At 30.9% G+C, this 20,896-nt stretch overlaps 3 protein-coding genes across 8 annotated transcripts; all 3 read right to left on the bottom strand.

Annotated features, from left to right (window-relative positions):
* Positions 1 to 1,761: 1,761 nt before the first annotated feature.
* Positions 1,762 to 7,137, bottom strand: LOC137838112 (casein kinase 1-like protein 3). 6 transcript variants are annotated; one of them, XR_011085549.1, is made up of 17 exons: positions 6,629 to 7,137; positions 6,452 to 6,492; positions 6,246 to 6,315; positions 5,960 to 6,108; positions 5,616 to 5,711; positions 5,439 to 5,509; positions 5,130 to 5,191; positions 4,981 to 5,044; positions 4,791 to 4,875; positions 4,591 to 4,717; positions 4,173 to 4,255; positions 4,042 to 4,099; positions 3,831 to 3,964; positions 3,470 to 3,663; positions 3,184 to 3,379; positions 2,201 to 2,283; positions 1,762 to 2,109 (listed from the first exon to the last, which is right to left on the bottom strand). XR_011085549.1 is itself a non-coding variant. In XM_068647343.1 (15 exons), exons 1-14 carry the CDS (start codon positions 6,702 to 6,704, stop codon positions 3,481 to 3,483), a joined length of 1,299 nt encoding a protein of 432 aa, XP_068503444.1. In that variant the 5' UTR covers positions 6,705 to 7,137; the 3' UTR covers positions 3,028 to 3,379; positions 3,470 to 3,480. The 6 variants fall into 6 exon arrangements, 2 of the variants coding, with proteins under 2 accessions (XP_068503444.1, XP_068503445.1); XR_011085551.1 differs by having other exon boundaries at positions 3,831 to 3,946; XR_011085550.1 differs by lacking the exon at positions 2,201 to 2,283.
* A 1,859-nt stretch (positions 7,138 to 8,996) lies between these two features.
* Positions 8,997 to 10,856, bottom strand: LOC137838111 (probable xyloglucan endotransglucosylase/hydrolase protein 26). The gene is made up of 4 exons (XM_068647342.1): positions 10,628 to 10,856; positions 10,288 to 10,388; positions 9,963 to 10,156; positions 8,997 to 9,566 (listed from the first exon to the last, which is right to left on the bottom strand). Exons 1-4 carry the CDS (start codon positions 10,803 to 10,805, stop codon positions 9,158 to 9,160), a joined length of 882 nt encoding a protein of 293 aa, XP_068503443.1. The 5' UTR covers positions 10,806 to 10,856; the 3' UTR covers positions 8,997 to 9,157.
* Positions 10,857 to 12,309: 1,453 nt separating this feature from the next.
* Positions 12,310 to 15,079, bottom strand: LOC137836547 (aldehyde oxidase GLOX1-like). Its single transcript, XM_068645215.1, has 3 exons — positions 14,463 to 15,079; positions 14,019 to 14,188; positions 12,310 to 13,811 (listed from the first exon to the last, which is right to left on the bottom strand). Exons 1-3 carry the CDS (start codon positions 14,967 to 14,969, stop codon positions 12,632 to 12,634), a joined length of 1,857 nt encoding a protein of 618 aa, XP_068501316.1. The 5' UTR covers positions 14,970 to 15,079; the 3' UTR covers positions 12,310 to 12,631.
* Between the last annotated feature and the right edge of the window lie 5,817 nt (positions 15,080 to 20,896).

Raw genomic sequence — 20,896 nt, 5'->3', positions numbered from 1 at the left:
CTTCATTGGGCCAAGAGGCATGAACTGATGTACCTATATATCAACTCCCTTTGTTCTTTCAAGTGTTACTCCTCAGCATCACCAACAATGAATCATGGCAGAGAAAGCTCAAAGGTACCCTTTGGAGAGAAAGAACTCTACACTTCATCATTGTTTTCCTTCCCTTCCTTCACCCTCTTCACTCCCAATAATCACACCCTCTTCAGTTTCTGCCCCATGTTTTCTACCTTGGAATTCAACAAGTTAAATAGTGCAAGAGCTGATGAGGCTGACTCTGGCAATTTCAATTCCTTCACACCAAGTGAAGACTTATCTGGCTATTGTGATGTTCTTGAGGACCTTTTCTGTGCCAAGTCAGACACAGATTCATCCAATGAGGCATGTGGTGATGAATCAGATGAAGAAGTGAGTTTGGAGGAGTTACTGCTCCATGGAAAAACAAAGGAGAAAGTTGAAGTATTGGCTGCAATGGTGGGAGTTGACACTGCTGATCCAGCAACTGTGCTGAATGAAGTAGTGAGAGTTCTCAAGGTTTTGAAGAGGATAAATCAGTATCAGTTAAGTGCTTAAAGGAAGCTAAGAATTTTAGTTCTTCTCATATCATGGCAGCAACCATTTTTTTACTTGTTGAAATGTACTTTTTCTCATGTCTTTCAATCTAACACCTTTAAAATATTGAGCTTCATAATTTTCAGTTGGTTACTTCAGCTTTGTTTCTCCTTTTCTCAGAAAATTAACACAAAAATTTCATCATGGTGGACTTCAATAATTTAAAAGCAAAACGATTCCTTACATTTTTTTTCCATATATAGTTGTGCAAATGATAGAAGGAGAAATCTTGAGGTGATAATCATATCTATATGATTTTATTTGATATTATTTATTTCGATTTCAAGTTATCTGAGATATTGTATGGTTTAGAATTCAAAGTTTTCCCACAGTTTTATCTTTTAAAAAGTATTTGGATAGATTAAATATATTTAAACGATTATTGATTTGGACTCTTAAATAATGAGAAATTATTGAACATACTGAAATAGTATTAAATTAAAAAAAAATAGATATCTAATAAAAACAAGAAATATATAACATTTATTTTTATACCTATTTTAAGAGTGTCTAAAATAATGACATGCATATACAATTTAGTATTTACCATTTCTATACCTATTTTTATAATATAATGACGTGGTGAATATGAGTGTTGTACGCTTTAAAAAATACATCCCTTAGTATTCTGCACTAAATAAAGTTGAGACACTAAAAAGCTTTTCTGTTTGCATTCTATTACTTATACTTCTATACTTAACTAATTAGAGCATATACCAAATTATTATTTTAAAACAAGAGAAAATACTTTATTTTTATTTTTGGAAATTATATTCAATAGAAATTGTAAAATATGGAAATTGCATAACTGCACTTTGTTTTTTCCTTTAAAAATAACTTAATTTTTTAAAGTTGAAACAAACATAAACACTACAATTTGTGTTAACAATGAGATAAAAGGTGAGGAAAAGTTATTAGTAAAAATTTTAATTTTTTTCAACTATTTATTTAATTAAAATATTAAAATTTTCTCTATCCATAGTGGAAGATAACGTTAAGAAACCTACCTTGAAAAATTATGTAAAGATGATGCTTGGTGAAGAAGTCCAAATGGAGATAATTGTATTATAAACAATCAATATAATATAATCTAAATATAAAAATGCAAGTTTCATTTTACAAAAAGAATTATTAAAGGAAGAGACCAATCAATACTCAATTACTTCAAGCTTTGCTTCTAATAAGGGAATATCTACAAACGTTAAAGAATCTCTAAAACTGAAATATCTTTCTCAGTCTATGAAAATGAACTTCCTTTCTATGCATATATTTCGATTTACGAGGCTGACTTATAACCAGCAAGAATCAATTATTTGTCCATCCATCAACACCTTGGAAAATCTTAACCAACATCCATATCATAAGCAATATCAAAAACAATTCTCAAGTTTGTCAAAGGTACTCCCCCAAAGTGCAATGTTCCCGTTGCTAATGACATCCATATAACACCAATTGTCACTCATTTCACCCTTCAGACAATATAGGTTGAAAAAAGAAATCCTGCAAAAGAGAAAGTGTGAACTGATTGATAATTAAGCTGCTCATGCAATTAGTTCTATCATGAACTTAAAAAAAATACAGCAATCCCAACCTTGAACTACATTGACACAAAACCAGATTTCATTCATCCCAAGAATGACTAGTTAATCTGCCTGACCGTCAAATTCAAGCTACCTACAAAGTAAAAAAGTGCTTTTTGAGCAACATAAATAAAATTTTGAAAAATATGAAATATGAAAAGGTGTAATCTAAAATAGCAAATCTTTGTTTATCAACCATGGATTAATTGAATAAAATTCAAGATTTTTCTCGAATAACATCTAGATTTAGACTAAAATGGAAAAAACCAATGATGAAATACAGATCTCAGAAACTAGTAATCTCATAGACTATCATGAAACTACAAGTTGAAAGTATTAAATAACTGCTACCAAAAACTACCTTCGATGTCTGTTAAGAAATCATTATTTCAGGAATCATTCTGCAATAATTATGCCTCTGATTTGATAGTTAGATTCTCTTAAAACATTATCACATTGACAGGAAGAGCAACTTACCATCATCAGAGGCAAATGATGTGAGTGATGAAAGAAGTCAGAACACCAAAATAGTTGATAAATATTTATGAGAAAAACTTTTACAGTTTGTTTTCCGACATTAGAAGAAATTTTATGAATGGAAGCTTCAAAACATGATATACAGATTATATAGGCATGTAAGAATAACATAATCAGCTAAAAATCAATGGCCAACAAAAGCCAAAAACTAAAATCAAATATATCTTATCAGAACCACCTGAAAGAAAATACACTACAATTCATAATATCATCAATCAATTTAAACGAAAGTGTGTCACCATATATATATATGTATGTATATATTTATATATCATATGGCCAAATAATAATTACCATCAAGTAACAAAAAGGGGAAACAGGGCTACATTCACGCATTAATTTTACATAAAAACATGGATACACAAGATTGCTGCGTGTCACATTTGAATTCTATCTACAGCAAAGCAGCCAAGCCTGGGTAGTCTGTAATTTATACTAAACAATCGTTTGCAGTCACCTTAGAAAATAAAGCAACACAGATGGTCTCAGAAGATGACGAGCTTTGAAATTTATCATCCTTGCAGCACATTTGCAGTCTCCAGAGATAGATCACTTGAAAATTCTTGACCAAAAATGTAAGGTTGAAGCAAGCAAATATCATTAATTTGCAGCTTCATAAATGTATACAGGAATCTTCTAGATCGGACCCAGACCTGGAAAAACAGCATAATAGGAAGTCAATAGAGTGGGGCACAGAGACAATAACCTCGCTGCAGCACATTTATTATGAACCATAAAATTACCATATTGGTATTCATTTGGCAGAAGATATGCGTTGCACAGATGAAATCCAGCTACTTGAAGGGCCGATTTTATTACTTCCTTGCCCATTTACCGGGTTGGCAGCTTCAGTGGACAAGGCAGGCTTCAAAGAGTTCCTTTTTGAGGTGCCAGCAAGAGAGTATGAGGTAGAGGGTATATGTGCTTCACCAAAAATCTACAAGTAAACGAATAAATTAATTAAATCATGCCTGTTAAATGTTAAACACTGATCTATTTCTTATTGAAACATAAAAGCCTGCAACTGCAACTAATTGATTGTCTCTTAAGTGTTCTAAGACAATCATAGCAATATTCATAAATATTTACTCAAAGATGACTTACATTCTTGTCAAGAGGCTTTTCAGAACCCAAATTTTTTATCCCAGATGATTTAAATTGAATTTTAACACCGGAACCAGTTACATTGCCTGATTTAATGCGTTCAGCTGAGACATCCCCTGAATAAGCATTAATACCTGTCAATAAGTAATAATGAACAAGACATGTTTATGCAGAATCACAAAGTTATGCAACTAATTTCAGATGCACCAACCTCGATTGTTGTCCACATCCATTGGCATTGCAGGACTGATGCTTGCTCCAGGGACCGTCTGTAATATGACAAAAATAGTATTATAAGAATGGGAACACTAACATCTATACACGTAAAGCAAATATACTTACAGACATGCGAGGCTGGACTCTATTCTTTTGTGCCTGCTGGTACTTTAAAATAGTCCAATCAAATACATAATCAAATTCATAACCTGCACATACCAATAACGCTAAATTACATAAATGTAGATAGGAAAACAAAGACAAATTATTTGGACACGGATGGTGTTGCTTAGTGCATCACACTAAGTGAGTATGTAGAACATAAATATTGCAGAGTTATAGACGGCATCTATATTGCCTTTTTTTCCTTTTTAAAAAACTCATTTCCTTTCTTTTGATATATTTAAAAAAACATGTTGAATCTCAATTATTAGTCCTAGTATCAATAACTTCCATACCTAGAGATGCTATTCCAAAGGAATATAAACACAATCCTGCAAGTTCATTGATTCAATATTATTCAAGAAATCATCAAAACAATCACCTTCTCGAGCAAATCGATCCCGAATTAGACGCTTCAAGAATCCATAATCAGGTCGCTGATCAAATGTCAGAGAGTGAATATAATGAAAGTATGAAGCAAACTCAACAGGATGAGTTTTGCATAAAACCTGTGGGCATTAACAGACAAATTAGATAATCGTTATCAAACACTTCACATCAAATAAATGTCCAAACACTAACCTCAATAGGAGTTCCTAGTTTCTTCTCACATATCTTATCATACTTTTGCTTCTTTGTTGCAGCCTTTAGGTTTTGCCAAGGAAGGCTAGACACAAAAGTCAGTTATTTAAAGTTAACAAATTTCATTGTATTGTTCTCAATAGATGATAAATGTTTGTGGAAGAAAAGCATCTAGAGAAGAACGTCATACCTTCCTCTGAGAAAATACAGAAGCACATATCCAAGTGATTCCAAATCATCCCGTCGACTTTGCTCTACAAAATGAAGTACAAATTGAACATAAAGAAAACATGCATTTTAGTTGCAGTGAAGGGCTTAAATAACTTTTTTCCGACTTACCAACCCCAAGATGAGTATTGCAACTTGCATAGCGTGCAGTCCCTGTTAAGTTTTTGTTTTCCCTGTTCAGTACAATTTGTTAGTGTTAATTCTGGCATATTTATCAGGGATGAGAAGAGAATAAACAAAGAAAGAAATGCTCTTAAAATATTAAGTTTATTCATGAAAGATGATTAAGAAATCAGTTGGATGGATATGCAACTAGATGACAAGACGAAAAATTCAAAATTACATGATGCAAACATCATAACTTAAAGAAAAATGAGAGGAAACTAATTCAAGAGAATACTGTAATATAAAGTTAGCAACCTGTAAGGAATATGGCGATTAGTTGCGGGGTCCCTATATCGTTTTGCAAGCCCAAAATCAATTATGTAAACCTGACAAGAACAACGTGAGTACTCTTAAGCTGATGCCAACAGATAACCGAAGCAATAACAGTGCAAGTCAACCGCAAATGAAGGAAAACCACAACATAATAGTCACCTGGTTCGCCTTCCGACCAAGTCCCATGAGAAAGTTGTCAGGTTTTATATCCCTGTGTAGGTATCCTTTAGAATGCACATATTCAATTCTAGTCAACTGCACGAAATTAAAAAAGAAAAGCAAATTCAACATCAAATGCACACTACACTGACCTAGTATCATGACATACAAAAATTTACAACACAGTGCCACCGACGGCAAATTTTTTTCTAAGAGACTAAATAACAGAACAAGGCTGTTAAAGCAGGTTTTGCTGTCCTCTGAACTGAACCCATGGACAATTTGCAAACAACATGGTAACCCATATGTCCAACAATAATAATTTAAAAGAGATGGCCGGTTACCATTTGATCAGCTAACATCAACACGGTTTTGAGGGAGAACTTTCTTCCACAGTAAACAAAAAGATCCTCAAGACTAGGTCCCAGCAAATCCATAACAAGCACATTATCCTCTCCGTCTACACCACACCATTTTATGCTCGGGATGCCACCTGGATGAGAAAAAATTCAAAACCTCCAAACCTCAGCATCTTCCTCACAGTAAAACCCTCCACCGCACCACACACATGCACAAGACTAACAATAAAAATTAAGTCAAATTGCTTAAAGCAATTAAGAAAAAACATACTTCCTCCTTGAAGAATATTGTAGAGCTTGGCCTCGTAAAGCAATTGCGGATGCTTCGCTTTACTGTTCTCCTGCAACACCAAACCAATTCTTTTTTAAAATCGAAGGTAAACCTAAAGCACGAAATAACGCATCCAATAACAAGCGAACTGAACTGAAACTGCAGGAATTAAATTAAAGAAAGAGCAGCAGTAGAAAGCAGCGTACGATCTTGACCGCGACGATTTCGAAGGTATCAATATGCGTCGCTGCGTAATTGAATTGAATCGCAATCAGAACGCAATAACATTAACATCAACAACAACAATTGTAACAACAGTAATTAGGAAACAAGATTCGTGGTGAAAAATTGAGTGAAAGAGAGAGAGAGAGAAAGAGAGAAACCGAGGTAGATTTCGCCGAAGGATCCGCTTCCGATCTTGCGACCTAGCTTGAACTTGGCGCCGATGATGCGCTCCATGGCCCTAACCCTATCAACCGCTGCTTCTACAACAATACGAACAAACGCACGCTTCGGTCTCAAAGCAACAACACCCAAAACCAAACGAAACCACTGGTGGAGAACAGAACAAACAAATACGCACTGCAGGGTATTTTTGTCTTTTCACCTTTTTATCCTATTTCCTTCTTGCTTCCTCCTATCCATCTTGTTAAATCCAAGACACTTAATTAAAATTTAGAGAAAAGTTTGGCATCAACCCAACACCTCCATTAGGTGGCATTATTATATGAGCTCACATTGTTGCTTTGACAAAAAAAAAAAATTATCTTCACAATTAATCTTGATATCTAGTAAAAGGTAAAAAAAGTAAAAAGTAATAGGATTGAGATTTAAAGGTTTGGAAGGGTTTAAGAGAAAATATAAAGGGAAAACAATGAAAGGGTGAAATTCTGAGTGTGGGAGAAGTCACAAATTTTGTTAAAGTTGTTGTTGTTGTCTAGATGGAAAGAGAAACTGACAATACCAATATTGTAGAAAGAAGTGTCAATGATATATGGTATGAGCATCAACAAGTAGAGGTGTTATAAGATGATCAAACGAATGATAGTTTGATCATCATCATTGTTTTCGTCGAAGAAAAAAAAAGTAATAATAACAATCCTTGAGTTTTTGCCTTATTCAGTATTTTACTATTTGTATTTGATTTACGTTTATGTGTTTTTTGTTTTGTCTTTGATTGAATTTTTTAGTGTTGAAGATCATTTTATAATGAATTTTGTAGTTTGTGAGAAGAGTAATTGTTGTAACATTCCTTTTTATATTATTTTAAAGTAGAAAAGTTTTGTAACACAACATATTATGGGTGGCGGGTGGTCCGATAACATATTAAGAAAGTGAACTTTAAGCTTAACTCAACCCCATAAAACTAATTCATAGGATTGAGGTTTGCACCCACTTATATACAATGAAATATCATAATTTCTAGTCGATGTGGGATCTCCAACAAAAATATTTCTAAAAATACGTTACATGTACATATTAAGTTTGATATGTTATTTAGGTACATGACTAAATGTAGTCTAACAATTTTATTAAGAGATGTAGCATTTTGAATTTTGTTACATTTTTTTTTCTACAACCAAGAAAGATACATAAAAATACATAAATTCTTATTAATTTTAGTTGTGAACATAGAACAAATTATAGAAAGATAACTTGAAACAAAAACGAATGATCCTTATAAATTTCGATGATAAAACTTTATTAAATATTGCATTACACTTAGTTGAAAAAAAAAACTCGAGTTAACATAGTTTAGTTTGAAATATAGTTAATTGTGTTGAGAATTTCATTAAATGAGTATTTTAATTTAAAAATTATGTTGAGTGATATAAAAATGACAATAATAATTGGGTGAATGTGTTGTGAACTCATTTTGGTTCAATTGATATTGTTGCTTAGGAATTTGGATGAGAGAATTTTATTGCTTACATCATTGCACTTGACTAGAAAAAAAATTGGATTAACATAATTATGAAATGTGGTTAATTTTGTTGGAGAATTAGTTAAATGAGTATTTACTTTGAAAATCATAGATGTTAATCCTTTGAAGATGCCCTTTGTAGTTAATAGTGCAATTTTAGTCATTGGCATTGCGTGGAGGAATTTTATTGATTACAACATTACACTTGAACATTACACTTGACTTTACATTATTTTGGTTAACATAATAATGAAATATGGTTAACTTTATTGGCTAATTTAGTTAAATGAGTATTTAATTTGAAAATCATGGTGAGTAAACTAAGAATGACAATGAAAATTCTATTGATTACAACATTGTACTTAATTGGAAAAAAATGGGTTAACATATTTTTAAAATGTGATTAACTATAGTGAGAAAATAATGAAATGAGTATTTTATTTTGATAATCATAGATGTTGACCTAAGAAGGGCATCAATCCCTTGGAGATTCTATTGGCAATTAATGGTAAAAATTAAGTTGTTCTTTAGGGCCATGAGATTGAAAGTTATATATATTAAGAAATGAATTTTAAATCTAATTAAATTTTATAAAATTAATTTATGATGTGATATTTGAACCAATTTATATATTAAAAAAATTTTAATCTTTAATTTTCATAAATTATGAAAACTAAAAAGGAAACTCAAAGAGAGAAAAATTAATCTGACAAGCTTTTAGACAAATGTATCAGTAAAATCATTAGAAGTTTGATCTAGACCATGGTCAATTCTTAATTTACTCTTTATTAGAGATAATATTGGTGTGTGACTGAGTACCAATGTCATGGAATGAATATGATGCTGATTTGCAGAACAAAATCCAGAATGGAATTTGGCTTACAAGAATGGAATCACAGAGATTGAAAACATACAAATGGAACAAAACAAAAGCAAAAATGGAATGAAAAAGAAGAAGCATTTTTCATCTTGCATGTATTTCTGGTGTTTAGAATTGTGACTTGAAGCATTCAGGAGGCATCTGTGCATTGAATCTTTTGGTATCTCTGCAATAGTCATAGATCATGTAATTGTTTCTGACCCAATTCAGCTGACCCAATTGAGCATAACTCAGTTGCTTGTATGTGGGAGAAGTCCACCAATTTGCAGGGATGTTTAAGGAGCATTGGTTGATGCTGATTGCTCCATTCCACTTGCAAGCCCTTGCTCTAAAATGGTTTAATCTAGCTATGAATGGTGCACCACTCCAATTGGTCTTAATAACTCCACCTCTTGTGGCCCAATCATCTGCATTCCATAGACTGGTATAAACCTTCATTCCTTGCTTGTTTGGGAAACCAATGCCCTCATTTTCATAATTTCGGTACACCCTAATTGGTATACTATCAATGTACCACCTGAAGTAGCAAATACATGACATAAATCATCACACAGAAAAAAAGAAGAGTGCTGATATATTGACAACAACTGAAAAAAGAAATAACTTTTTGTTGAAATGAAACAGTTTTGAAATTGTATTGACCAAATCAGAACTAGTACCTTTCAATTTGCATTTTTCAAAGTAACATTTTCCTTGAAAGAGGGTTAACCAATTCTTTCTTGTGGAACTGATAAAAGTAAATAGCAATGGATTTGTTTATCTCTGTTTTCACTTTTAATTTCAAAAATCTGTGTATAAAACAGTGAAAACAACCTTTTTTTCCCTGTGTTTCCTACACAAGTCTTTAACAAAAAAAAGAAGTGAATGATGTAACAACTCAGTGTAGGAGAGTTCTAATAGTTTTTTAACTTACACAATTTCAATTGGGTTCCAGTGAATGGTGTAATTGTGAAAATCAGCAGTTGGGTCAAACCAGAGGTAGAATTGTTGCTCTCTGCTTCCATTTCCTTGTGTGTATATGTTTGTATGGACAATGTAAGGTTGTCCTGAAATGTTGCCTAAGAACTCAAAATCTATCTCATTATGTTGGCTTCCTGTAGAAGATAGCTGCACAAATTTTATGTATGAAGAAGTATTAGCTTAACACTGCAATTTGATGAAGTTAATGAAATTCAGCAACATGTTCTTTTCAATAGGAGAAAAATCAGGTGTTTGATTATTTGCACCATTGAACTTACATAGTAGGCAGTAACTGTTCCTGCAGAATTACCAGGAACCAACTTGATTTGTGATTCAATACTTCCAAATAAGAATGCTTTCTTTGTTTGAGCTGCAGATCCTGAAACTCAAATGCAACACCAAATATATCAGATTAAGATGATAATATAGAGTAATTAACTTCTTTTAACTCTAGTGAAAAAACACATTGTTTTTGTACTGGTTACTAATCTTGTGCAATTGAACTACTCTAGATCAAATACCTTCCATTGCTAAGAATATTCAATTGCAATTTTATACTATTTTCATAAATCATGAATACAAATGTTTTGTATTTGCCTAAGAGCATGAAGTTTTGACCTGAGGTTTGATCCAACACAAGTTGGAGATCTTCACCCTGCAATGATGCATGTTGGTAACCCCAAGTGATGTACATGCTTTTGGAAAAGTTGGCATCTACGAGAACTATGCTAGATGCCACTGCAGAGAGGAACAGAACTACCAACAGATTTTCAAATTGTGCCATGTTAACACACATGAACAAGTTTGATGTTTTGAAAGTGAAATGTCGAATGCATTGTCTCCTGGTTCTTGATGTCTTTATATATCAATATCAATGTGACATTCTCTGTGAAATATTTGAAATTATTATTAAGTTGGTTGACCTTTCCTTAGGATTTTGCTTTTGAAATTATTTTTTTTAAGAGTCAAAACTCAAAAAGAGTTTAATCACTAAAGCAAACACTGCATTGATTTTGATAATGAGAAGTTGAAATTGTGTTTTTTGATGAATTCAGAACTTTGAAACCAAAAGAAAGAAAAGCAGACTTAGCTGGAACGCGGAGAAAGAGTGGAATGTCGTGCCAAAGAGTAGTGCAGTGTAATGTGAGAGCAGGTTATATCCAGCTACCATTGATGATCAGTGACCACCAAGGTCGTGCACACCTGATCCAACAAAATATTCCTTTTTTTAACTATTTTTTAAAGATTAAGAACATTTTTTTTTCCTTTCTGTAGTATCTGGTGAAGTTGCTATTCATAATACAATAGTTAGGTGGATGTTATTGGAAAAGCTAGCTTGTTCTTTCTTTAATAAGGTTAATTTTTTTTTTATTTAACAGGATTTTTCATTTTGGTTTACATTAAAAGAAAATAATTAAATATCAACTAGTTTAATTAGTTATTATATTAGTTAAATTAATACTATTTTTTAAACTAAAAATTTATTAATATTTAAAGTAATTTTTATTATTAATTAAAATTTATAAAATAATTATTAAATTGGTATCTACATACATTTTTTTTTCTTAATCTTAATAATCTTTTCCATGCATACAATAAATACTTTATTTATAAACTTTGAATAATTTTGTGATTTGCTTATGATTATAGTGTAATAAAAGTAAGAAAGCTTCCTTTGAATGAGGATTATCATTAAAATGAGTACACATTAAAATAAACTTTAGATTTATTTTTATAATAACCGAGCATTCACTTAATATGTTTCAATTATTTTAGGGTTTGACTCTATTTTCTATTCATGATATATTGCACATAACAACAGAACGACTTATATTCTTTACCATATTTAGTAGTTAGGTCTAATTTTTTTTTAAATACTTTATGTTTATTTTATGATAGTTGGAAATTTTAGATAATTTAAGTTATTCTCCATAATAATACCTCATATTTCATTATTCAAATATTTATAAAGATAAATTTGTAAACTTATATTTTATATCTTTTAAAAAAAATTAAATTATTTCATAATCATCACATCACATACTTCAATAAATTTTTGTCAAAATCCACGCATCTCTAATTCAAACAACATCATATTCTTCAAATTATTCTTTCAAATCACTCGAAATTCACTCCCTCAAATTCCCTCTCACTCTCACGTCCACTTTCCAATTCAAACACATCCTAAGCGAGGTAAGTTAAAAAAATGCTTGAAATAAATAAGTAGGAATTTGAAAAAAAAAATCTTATTTAAATTATTTTTTTGTTAATTATAGTTCAAAAGAAAATAAAAACAAAACTAATTCTAAACTTTCAATTTGATATCACAAATATACTTAGTAGAACAAAATTTACCTAGAGCATGATAAGAATCTTAAATTCTTACTTTACTTCAATAAGACCTGCTTACATGTGATAGCTGTGGTGAAGAAGTTGAAAAACTAATTATAAATTGTGCTTGAACTAAAATACTTTAACTCTTTTACAAAACTAATGAAGGGTGAGATAGTAGCACCACTTTCTTCTTCTCCTTCACTTTTTGTAGTTAAAAAAACCCTAGACAATAAAAACTACAATGAAAAACCACTCGATGTGGGCCCTGAAACAGAGCCAGTGATAACCTTACTGAAGATGCACCCACATTCCCTGGCTAGGCACCCCACGGTAGACAACGAAGATGATGTAATATCCCGGAGGAGCCACCTCACGGAACGGTGGCGCCTTCGACATAACCTTGTAAACCCCGTCAGCGTTTTGAATATTGATGATTTGAAGAAGCAGCAGCCTCTGATTCATGGAGAAGCCATGAGTGGTGAAAGGTGGAAAGTACATGGTGACCTTAATGTTTCGATTGTTCAACGCCTGATTCATGTCTTGCATCTTGAACTGCATCTGAAAGTTGTTTCCGTACGTCAACATTTTCTCAGAAGGAACCTGAACAATTTCTGGTCGATATGGGTCCAGCTTAGGGTCCAAATAAGGAGGAGAAAATGCCTCAATCCTAGTCTCAGTTGGGAACTTGTCAACATCCTTGTAAGTGTTGTGAGTGTTGCTTCCTCCAACCCAGATTTTGGTATTTGGAAGCACTGCAGAGGTTGAGTGGTACATTCTAGATATTGTGGTAGGGGTCATCTCCTTGAACCTTCCACCCTTAGGCTTCTCTGGCATGTACAAAACTGGTGTTAGGTTAGGATCATCGGCATCCCACCATGCAGCTGTTCCTTTCTGTGCACCATTGATGAATAAGAATTGTCCATTTGGGAGAATAAGAAGATCTCCCATGGTTCTTGCAGAAGGCATCTGTTCAATGTCCCATTTAGGGCTAGGGTCTGTGATGACCATTCTGCCACAGTCTTTGAGAGCTGGAACGAACTGTTTCAGAGTCTCAGCCAAGTTGAAACTGTCATAACTGTTGCCACCACACACCATGACCTCAACCTTGATGTTGGCACTTTCTTTCTGAGAAGCATCAAGTTTCAAGGGGAGAATGACAGACATGCCGGAAGCCGGGTAGTTCCGGGAACCTCCGGGGAGGACTGGAAATAGTCGAACCACTTTGTTGCTGTTAGGGTTGATGAGGATGGAACGGTTGTTGGCGAAGACAAAGAGATTGCCATCAGTGGAGAGGTGGACAAAAGGGTAAAGGTTGTTCTCGTCAATGTCTGAGGTTTCATAGAGGAATGGGAAAAAGTAGGTTTTGGAACTTGGTTGGCCCTCCCTTGGAAAGAACTCATAGCTGAAAGATCTTCGACCTCCTATAACTATGTAGTTTCCATCGGGAAGAAGAGTCTGAGTTGCGTACCTAACATACAACAGTGCAAAAACATGTCAATAATACATGGTTTCTTTTATAATGCTTCATAGTTATGGATTGTATAACAGGTTAGTTTTAATGTTCTGCTATATAAGTTGTAATAGCTTTGTAACATGGTGAAAGGCTACATATTTAGATAAAAAATCATCTGAATTTGATAATTAAGCATTATTACATATTTATATAAGCATATACCATCTGTCCTCTTTCAATTTTTTGGGGTATTCCCTCCAGTCACAAGTTTCACAGTTGACCTGACCACCATAGTATCTGGTAGTTTTTGCTCCCTCTGACCAACCACCAGCAACCACTAAGGTACCATCAGCCATAAGCCCACCACATGAACACCATGGATCTGTGATCACCTGCACCATCACCAACTCTTCACATTTTTGCACCCTTTCAATTGAAAGTGTCATAAAAAAAGAAAAAGGATTCATCATGGTAAACATTATATATGTTTCCTTTCACTCCTATAAATTTTATGTCATCAATTGAAAGTCTCAGCACTTCATAATAATAGTAGTTCCACAAACATGGTATATTAAATGAAAATTTATCATTGCATTTTACTTCTAGTATGATGCATTATATTTTTATGTAATGTGAGGAAAGAAGAAATATATGAATGGTACGAACCGTGAGTGCTCTAACTTTGTTTGTCTTAATATCGTATGTCATTGCATGAGCAAAACAATCATCTTTGTTTTGTTTAAGGTTTTCATCATAGTATTGAACACATTTCATTCCTTCTGGATATTTGAGTCTAGAGACACGATAAACAGTGGCATCATAAACATTCATGGTGTTATCAGGCATCAACTGAATCTGCATGGCAGAAACTCCCGATTCATTATTAAGCACTTCCCAGCTCCCTATAGAATTTGTTTTAAAATCAGTCACGTCACCACCACCATCTGCAACAACATTACCCTGTTGAAGGGCTTGTTCAGGGAAAGGCTGCACAAACTTTGGAACTCCAGGAAGCTTATTGATATCATTGTTGTTGGATTTGTCTTTGTCTTTGTCTTTGTGTTTGTGTTTTTCTTTGTCTTTGCTTTTTTTCTTTTGTTCCTTTTCTACCTTGGCATCCACCACAAGGAACAAGACAGTGAGAAACAAAAGGACTTTGCAAAAACGTTTCATTGTTGTTGGTTAAGGTGTTTGTTTGTTTGGTTTTATGAGAAACCTCAAAGAGCTAGCTAGGGCTGATGAACCAGACCCGACATGTATTTTGAGAGATCTTGAGTGTGTCTAATTTCTGTTCTATGATTTAGGTTTGTATCTAATAAACCTTCATGCATGTGGGCTTTCCAATCATCACTGGTTGTTCAAGCATTAGCAAAAAATAGCAAATCAATTTTAGCCATTGGAGATAGCTTTATAATATATGGTAATTAGCACTTTTCTCTTCAGGCACACAAGGAAGAACACTAGTTTCTTTCTATCAAAACATATCCACTTTTAGATATTTGTGGTGAATATCTCATGAACTATTAACATTCCAATCATTCAAACTTGAAGACTCATATAAAATCATTTAGAGAACCTGATGAATGATTTTTTATCTGTATAACCCTTTAATTTATTTAATATTTACTGATAAAAAAAATATAAAATCATTTAGGAAAAAAATACTACTTACCAAGTAGGAACAGATTCAGAAATCTACCTAAGAGAAGACCAACTATTCTTCTTTCTTTAAAGTTATTTAAATATATCTAACTTTCAAAATACAGATTGCTGTGAAATAAATTTCTGCCACTATTTTTAATTTCAGATGATAAATAGCTACTTATATATAACAACAATAATATAATTAAAAAATAAAATATTATAATGTAATAAGTGTTTGCAAGACACTGATTATAAAATTAAAAGATATTTTTTTTTATCAAAATATTATTATAATAAATAATTTCATTGTAATTTTAATAAATCATTTATTATTATTTTAACTAATGTCCTTGAAATACTTATTAAGAATTTGTTGCACATTATAAATATAAATATAACTTTTATCATTCAATGCACGACCTTAAAAAAATCATATATCATAAACTTTTAAGGTAGATTTTTATTCTAGGTATTGAAGGACTAACATTATGGAAGGACATTCTAGAGTGAAAAGATATGGCTCATGGAGAAGCCTGAATAACATAAAAAGTAGTAAGGGAAAGTCTTAGTGGTGAAAAAACCTACAAGAGGTATGTGGATCTGAAGAAGGGAGAAATTAGTTTGAGGATAGTATTTTTTTTATCAGCAATAAATAATTAAGATAATTTAGTTCACTTAAGGGGTGGTTCAACTTCATATAGAGAGTAAAAGATAAAAAATCATTTCTCCCTTCTTATCTAAAATTCATAGATTAATTACTTCCTTTTCCAACACTAAAACTGAACAAAAGACAAAATACTACATCATTATTAAATCGAGTACATACATATCAGGAGTTCTAGATACCATTCAGAAAACGAGAAACTCACTGATGGTATCTTTGAATTGACTTGGAAAGTAGGATTAGAAATTAGTATAAAGTTTTGGGAGGATAGATGAACTAAATATATGTCACTTAAGTAATCATACCCTGAATTATGGTTCGAGTGAGTGTGAATAATTTTTAGTCTATGGAACCAAAAAAATAACATTATGTTCTAAGGTTAATGTTGAAGAGTCTTTTGTATGACTTAGATGAAAGTGTGGATACAAATGAAATGCAAAATTTAAAAAATGAACTTCTCATATTTGGAGTTTGGAGTGATATTTCAATAATTTAATAAGAAAATAATACAAAATATATATAAAGACAAATGATTGTAATAGTGATGGATGACTAGAAATGTTTCAAATGTGTGCTTAGCTACTTAGGATGAGAAGGACCAAAACTATAGGTAACAATTTTATGGCCAGATTTAAATTAGAAAACTTAGGTTAATAAAAACTTCCAAAACATCATAAAATTATATTAAAGAGTGGTGCCTTACATGTAACCATTCTTAGACTCTATAGTCTAAAGCAACCTTGTTTTCCATTGTAAATGATGAAGAAATGAAACACTTCACTCACAAATTAGGCAAAACAGGGTAGTTGACAAATCAGTCTGTAATCTTATACACTTATTAGATCAATACGATATAATAAAATATAAAATCAATCTAAATAATAAATTCATAGAGTATAATAATTTAAAGATAAAGTATACAATAAAGTGAGAAATAAAAATAATATTTTAGCTCCTAATGTTATAGACAGAAAAAATGGATTCTCTTCTTTTCAATGAATGTGACAGTGGTTGACATGCAATATATGACAAGATGGAGACAGGAAATAAATAAAAAAATGTAAATAAAAGGGAAAAAGATGAAGATAGAGTGTGAAAGTGTAGCTTTAATTAATATTGTTCCCATCCTTTTTTAGCAGGTAAAAGGCTAAAAGAAGAAACAAGAGCATCATGCAGAATCCCTTTCTTATCTTTAAAAACAGTGTTCAATTCATAATTTCACTGAGCATTGATTACTTATTATTTCTATCGATATTTGTGTGAAATTTGAATTTTTTTAATGAATATTCAATTGTTTATTTTATCACAAAATATATGATTAAATAGTTTTGAGTTTAAGGTGAATTTTTCTATAATATTTGAGGTTAGACATAATAATGGAGACTCCTCTTAAATGACGTGTCGGTGTCCGATACTCGTGTCGGACACCGACACTAGTATGACACGTATCCGTGAAGTGTCTAATTTAAAAAGTATTTGTTAGATTTCTGACAATTCTAGTATGGTTCTAACACAATTTTAAAAAAGAAAAATACATTAATTTTCTCAAAATTCAAACTTTATTGTATAAATTTTTATTATAATTATAAAACTAAGAAAAAAATCATTGTGAACCAGTCGTGAAAAACATCTTTCCGCTAAAAAACAAATCTGGAACATACTTGTACACAAAAATCTTTAATGTCAATTTATATAATTCATAATTATATAATCACTACAAGAAAATCATGAAATAGAAACCAATTTGTAGAAACCAAAATAATTAGTTGCAATAGTAACTAAATTAGAGACCATTTTAGAAACCAAAAAAAAAATTTGTTTCTAAATTAGTTTCTATTATTTTCTATTATTGTTAAATAGTTTCTAAATTGGTATCTAATTAGCAACCAAGGTTTTTGCTACTAAATTTAGAAACTAAATAATTGGTAGTTAAAACCTTAGTTGCTAATTAGATACCAATTTAGAAACTATTTAACAATAATAGAAACTAATTTAGAAACCAATTTTTTTTTTAGTTTCTAAAATAGTCTCTATTTTAGTTCCTATTGTAACTAATTATTTTGGTCTCTAAATATTGGTTTCTATTTCATGATTTTCTTGTAGTGAATATATAGATTCGTGTCCTCGTGTCCTACATTTTAGAGATTTTACGTACCTCCATATCCGTGTTCGTGTCAGTATCTATGCTACATAGCTCACATCTCAACTTATACTCCAAAATTCAACAATTATTTGTTATTATATACAAAATAATATTAAAATAAATAAAAAATAAGTATAAAGAACTAGATCAAAACTTATATAAAAAAATAAATAAACTTGAAAAATGAAGTAAAAAATTATTTTTAAAAAAATCCTAAAAGAAATTGAGATTAATAACAAAGTTTGAATAATCATTTCATCTTGTTTAATTTTTTTAATACTTTTTTTAGACACCAAAATGTTTTAGTTGTTTGAATTGTATTTAATAATCCTAATAAAAAGAAGATTTTTATTTGATTTAAATATATTTTTTGAAGTAAAAGTACATGAGATTTATAAAAGAAAAAGTATACAGTTTATTTTTGGTTGACTCCATTGTGCTTTAAAGTCTAAAGGGAAAGTGAAAAGGTTGAAATGGGAAGGTCAAATCAAATGGGAGATTTAGTTTATAGAAAATGGACAGAAGGGAAAAGCACTAAAAAAATATCAAATCAATCTAAAATTCATTGAACTTCATAAAACCGGCTCATAGGATTTAGGTTTGCACCCACTTATATACAATGAAAGACTCTAATCTCTAGTCGATGTGGGATCTCTAACAAACATTTTATCTTTTAGTTTTAAAACATCTTTTAAAATAAATAATGACCAATTTAAAGCTTACTAAAATATTATTATTATTTTTCCTTTTTTATATATGGATTTTTAGACAATTATTAATTTTTTTATTGAACATCACATGAAAATATATTAAAGAATTATATAAGAATACACTTTTACGTGTTTGAATGAAAAATCTCCTTTTTAATTTCTTAACAACATTAATTTGATTTCCCTTTATATATATATATATATATATATATATATATTACTTATATAAACTATGAACATCATTATAAAAAAAACATTACGTCTAACTTTATTCTTTGCTGAAAAAAAAAAGTCTAACAAAAAAAAGTATAACTTTAATGTTAGTCAAATTAATTTTGTGATAACTACATTAACATGTAATCCATGACTAGTAATAGAAGAATCACAATATTTTAGTGTGACATGACTAGCTAACACTGTTTAAAAAACAAGTTGATGCTATAATTTGGTGGTAGGGAATTGTATGGGCCTGATTAATGTTAATTGTATAAACTTTTAGGTTTTCTTTTCAATTGAGATGAGGATAAAAAGGGGAAAAAAGGAGAAAGAAAGTAAAAAAAAAAAAGAATTTGTTGGGATCTAGAAAAAGTAAGTGAATTTTAATGAAAATTTTGTGGTAGATATGATTGATGTAACTGAAAAATTGATTTATATTAATATATTTAGAAAATAAAATTTTAAAAATAATTTAATGTAAAACAATAATTTTTTAAAATATATATTAAAATTAAATACAAATTATTATAAATTTTTAAGATATTAAAATAATAATAATATATAAAATAAATTATTTTATTTGATATTAAAATTTAAATTAATTTTATTTATTATTTTAGTATTTTTAATTATTTATTTATAAAAATATAATTATTAATAAAAATCAAAGTTTTAATTACACATAGGTAATGAGATTTATACCAACCAATGGGTTTAGACAAGAAAATCTTTTAACTCTCTTCTTATTTCTGATAGTGAATGAGAGAGACTAGTAGATATAGTAAGACATTAGCCAATAGTAAACTAAATGGAGTAAATATATGAAAAATAGGGGTTGATGTTAATATGTTACATTTTGCAGATGATACACTATTTTTGTGTAAGGTAAAAACTTAAAATATATTGATCATAAAGAGTATACATCGTGTCTTTGAATTAGCATTTGGATTGAATGTCAAGTTCTATAAAACTAAGTTGGGAGGGGTTGGAATAGATAAAAAAAACTATAGAGAAATTTTTGGTCTTGTTGAACTGTAGCAAGATGTACATCCCTTTTACATATCTAAGAGTACTAGTAGGGGGAAACCACTGGAAAAGTCAGTTCAAGAATGATACGATACAAAAGTTAAAAAAGAAGCTAGCAAAATGGAAAGAAAAGTATTTATCTTTTGTCAGTAAAGTTACACTGATAAAGTTTGTCATCACAACCATTACCCTTCTTTATTTATCAATTTTTAAGGTATCATCAAAAGTGAGGAATGAAATCAAAAGAATTCAGAAATACTTTATTTGGGGATAAGCACATAGCACAAGGAAAATTGCACAAGTGAATTAGAGTGATATATACAAACCTAAAAAAGGAGGGGTGTTAGAGGTTTAGAAATGTTGAACTTAGTCTTATTAGGAAAATGGATACACAAATTAGGAACTAAAACAAATGGTTTATGGAAAAAAGTACTAGATTCAAAATATGGCTTCAAAGGAAGTTTAGATGATAATAAAAAAAAATCTTGAATCTTGGTGGTGGAGAGATCTAAGAAAGGTATGTCAGAAGAGGCAAAAACAAAACTCGTTTGAAAATAACATATATTGGTGTAGAGGAAAAGGAAATAAGATTCTTTTATGGGAAGACAATTGACTTAGTAAGACTCCCCTCATCGAAAACTCCTAGGGTGTTTGCTAATTCATGTGCCAAGGAAACTAAATTAGGGGATATGGCCTA

This window comes from Phaseolus vulgaris, chromosome 4 (genome assembly GCF_000499845.2).
Source record: "Phaseolus vulgaris cultivar G19833 chromosome 4, P. vulgaris v2.0, whole genome shotgun sequence".
Taxonomy (NCBI): domain Eukaryota; kingdom Viridiplantae; phylum Streptophyta; class Magnoliopsida; order Fabales; family Fabaceae; genus Phaseolus; species Phaseolus vulgaris.
Note: the sequence above shows the minus strand (reverse complement) of the source record. Positions and strands in the feature narration are given on the sequence as shown.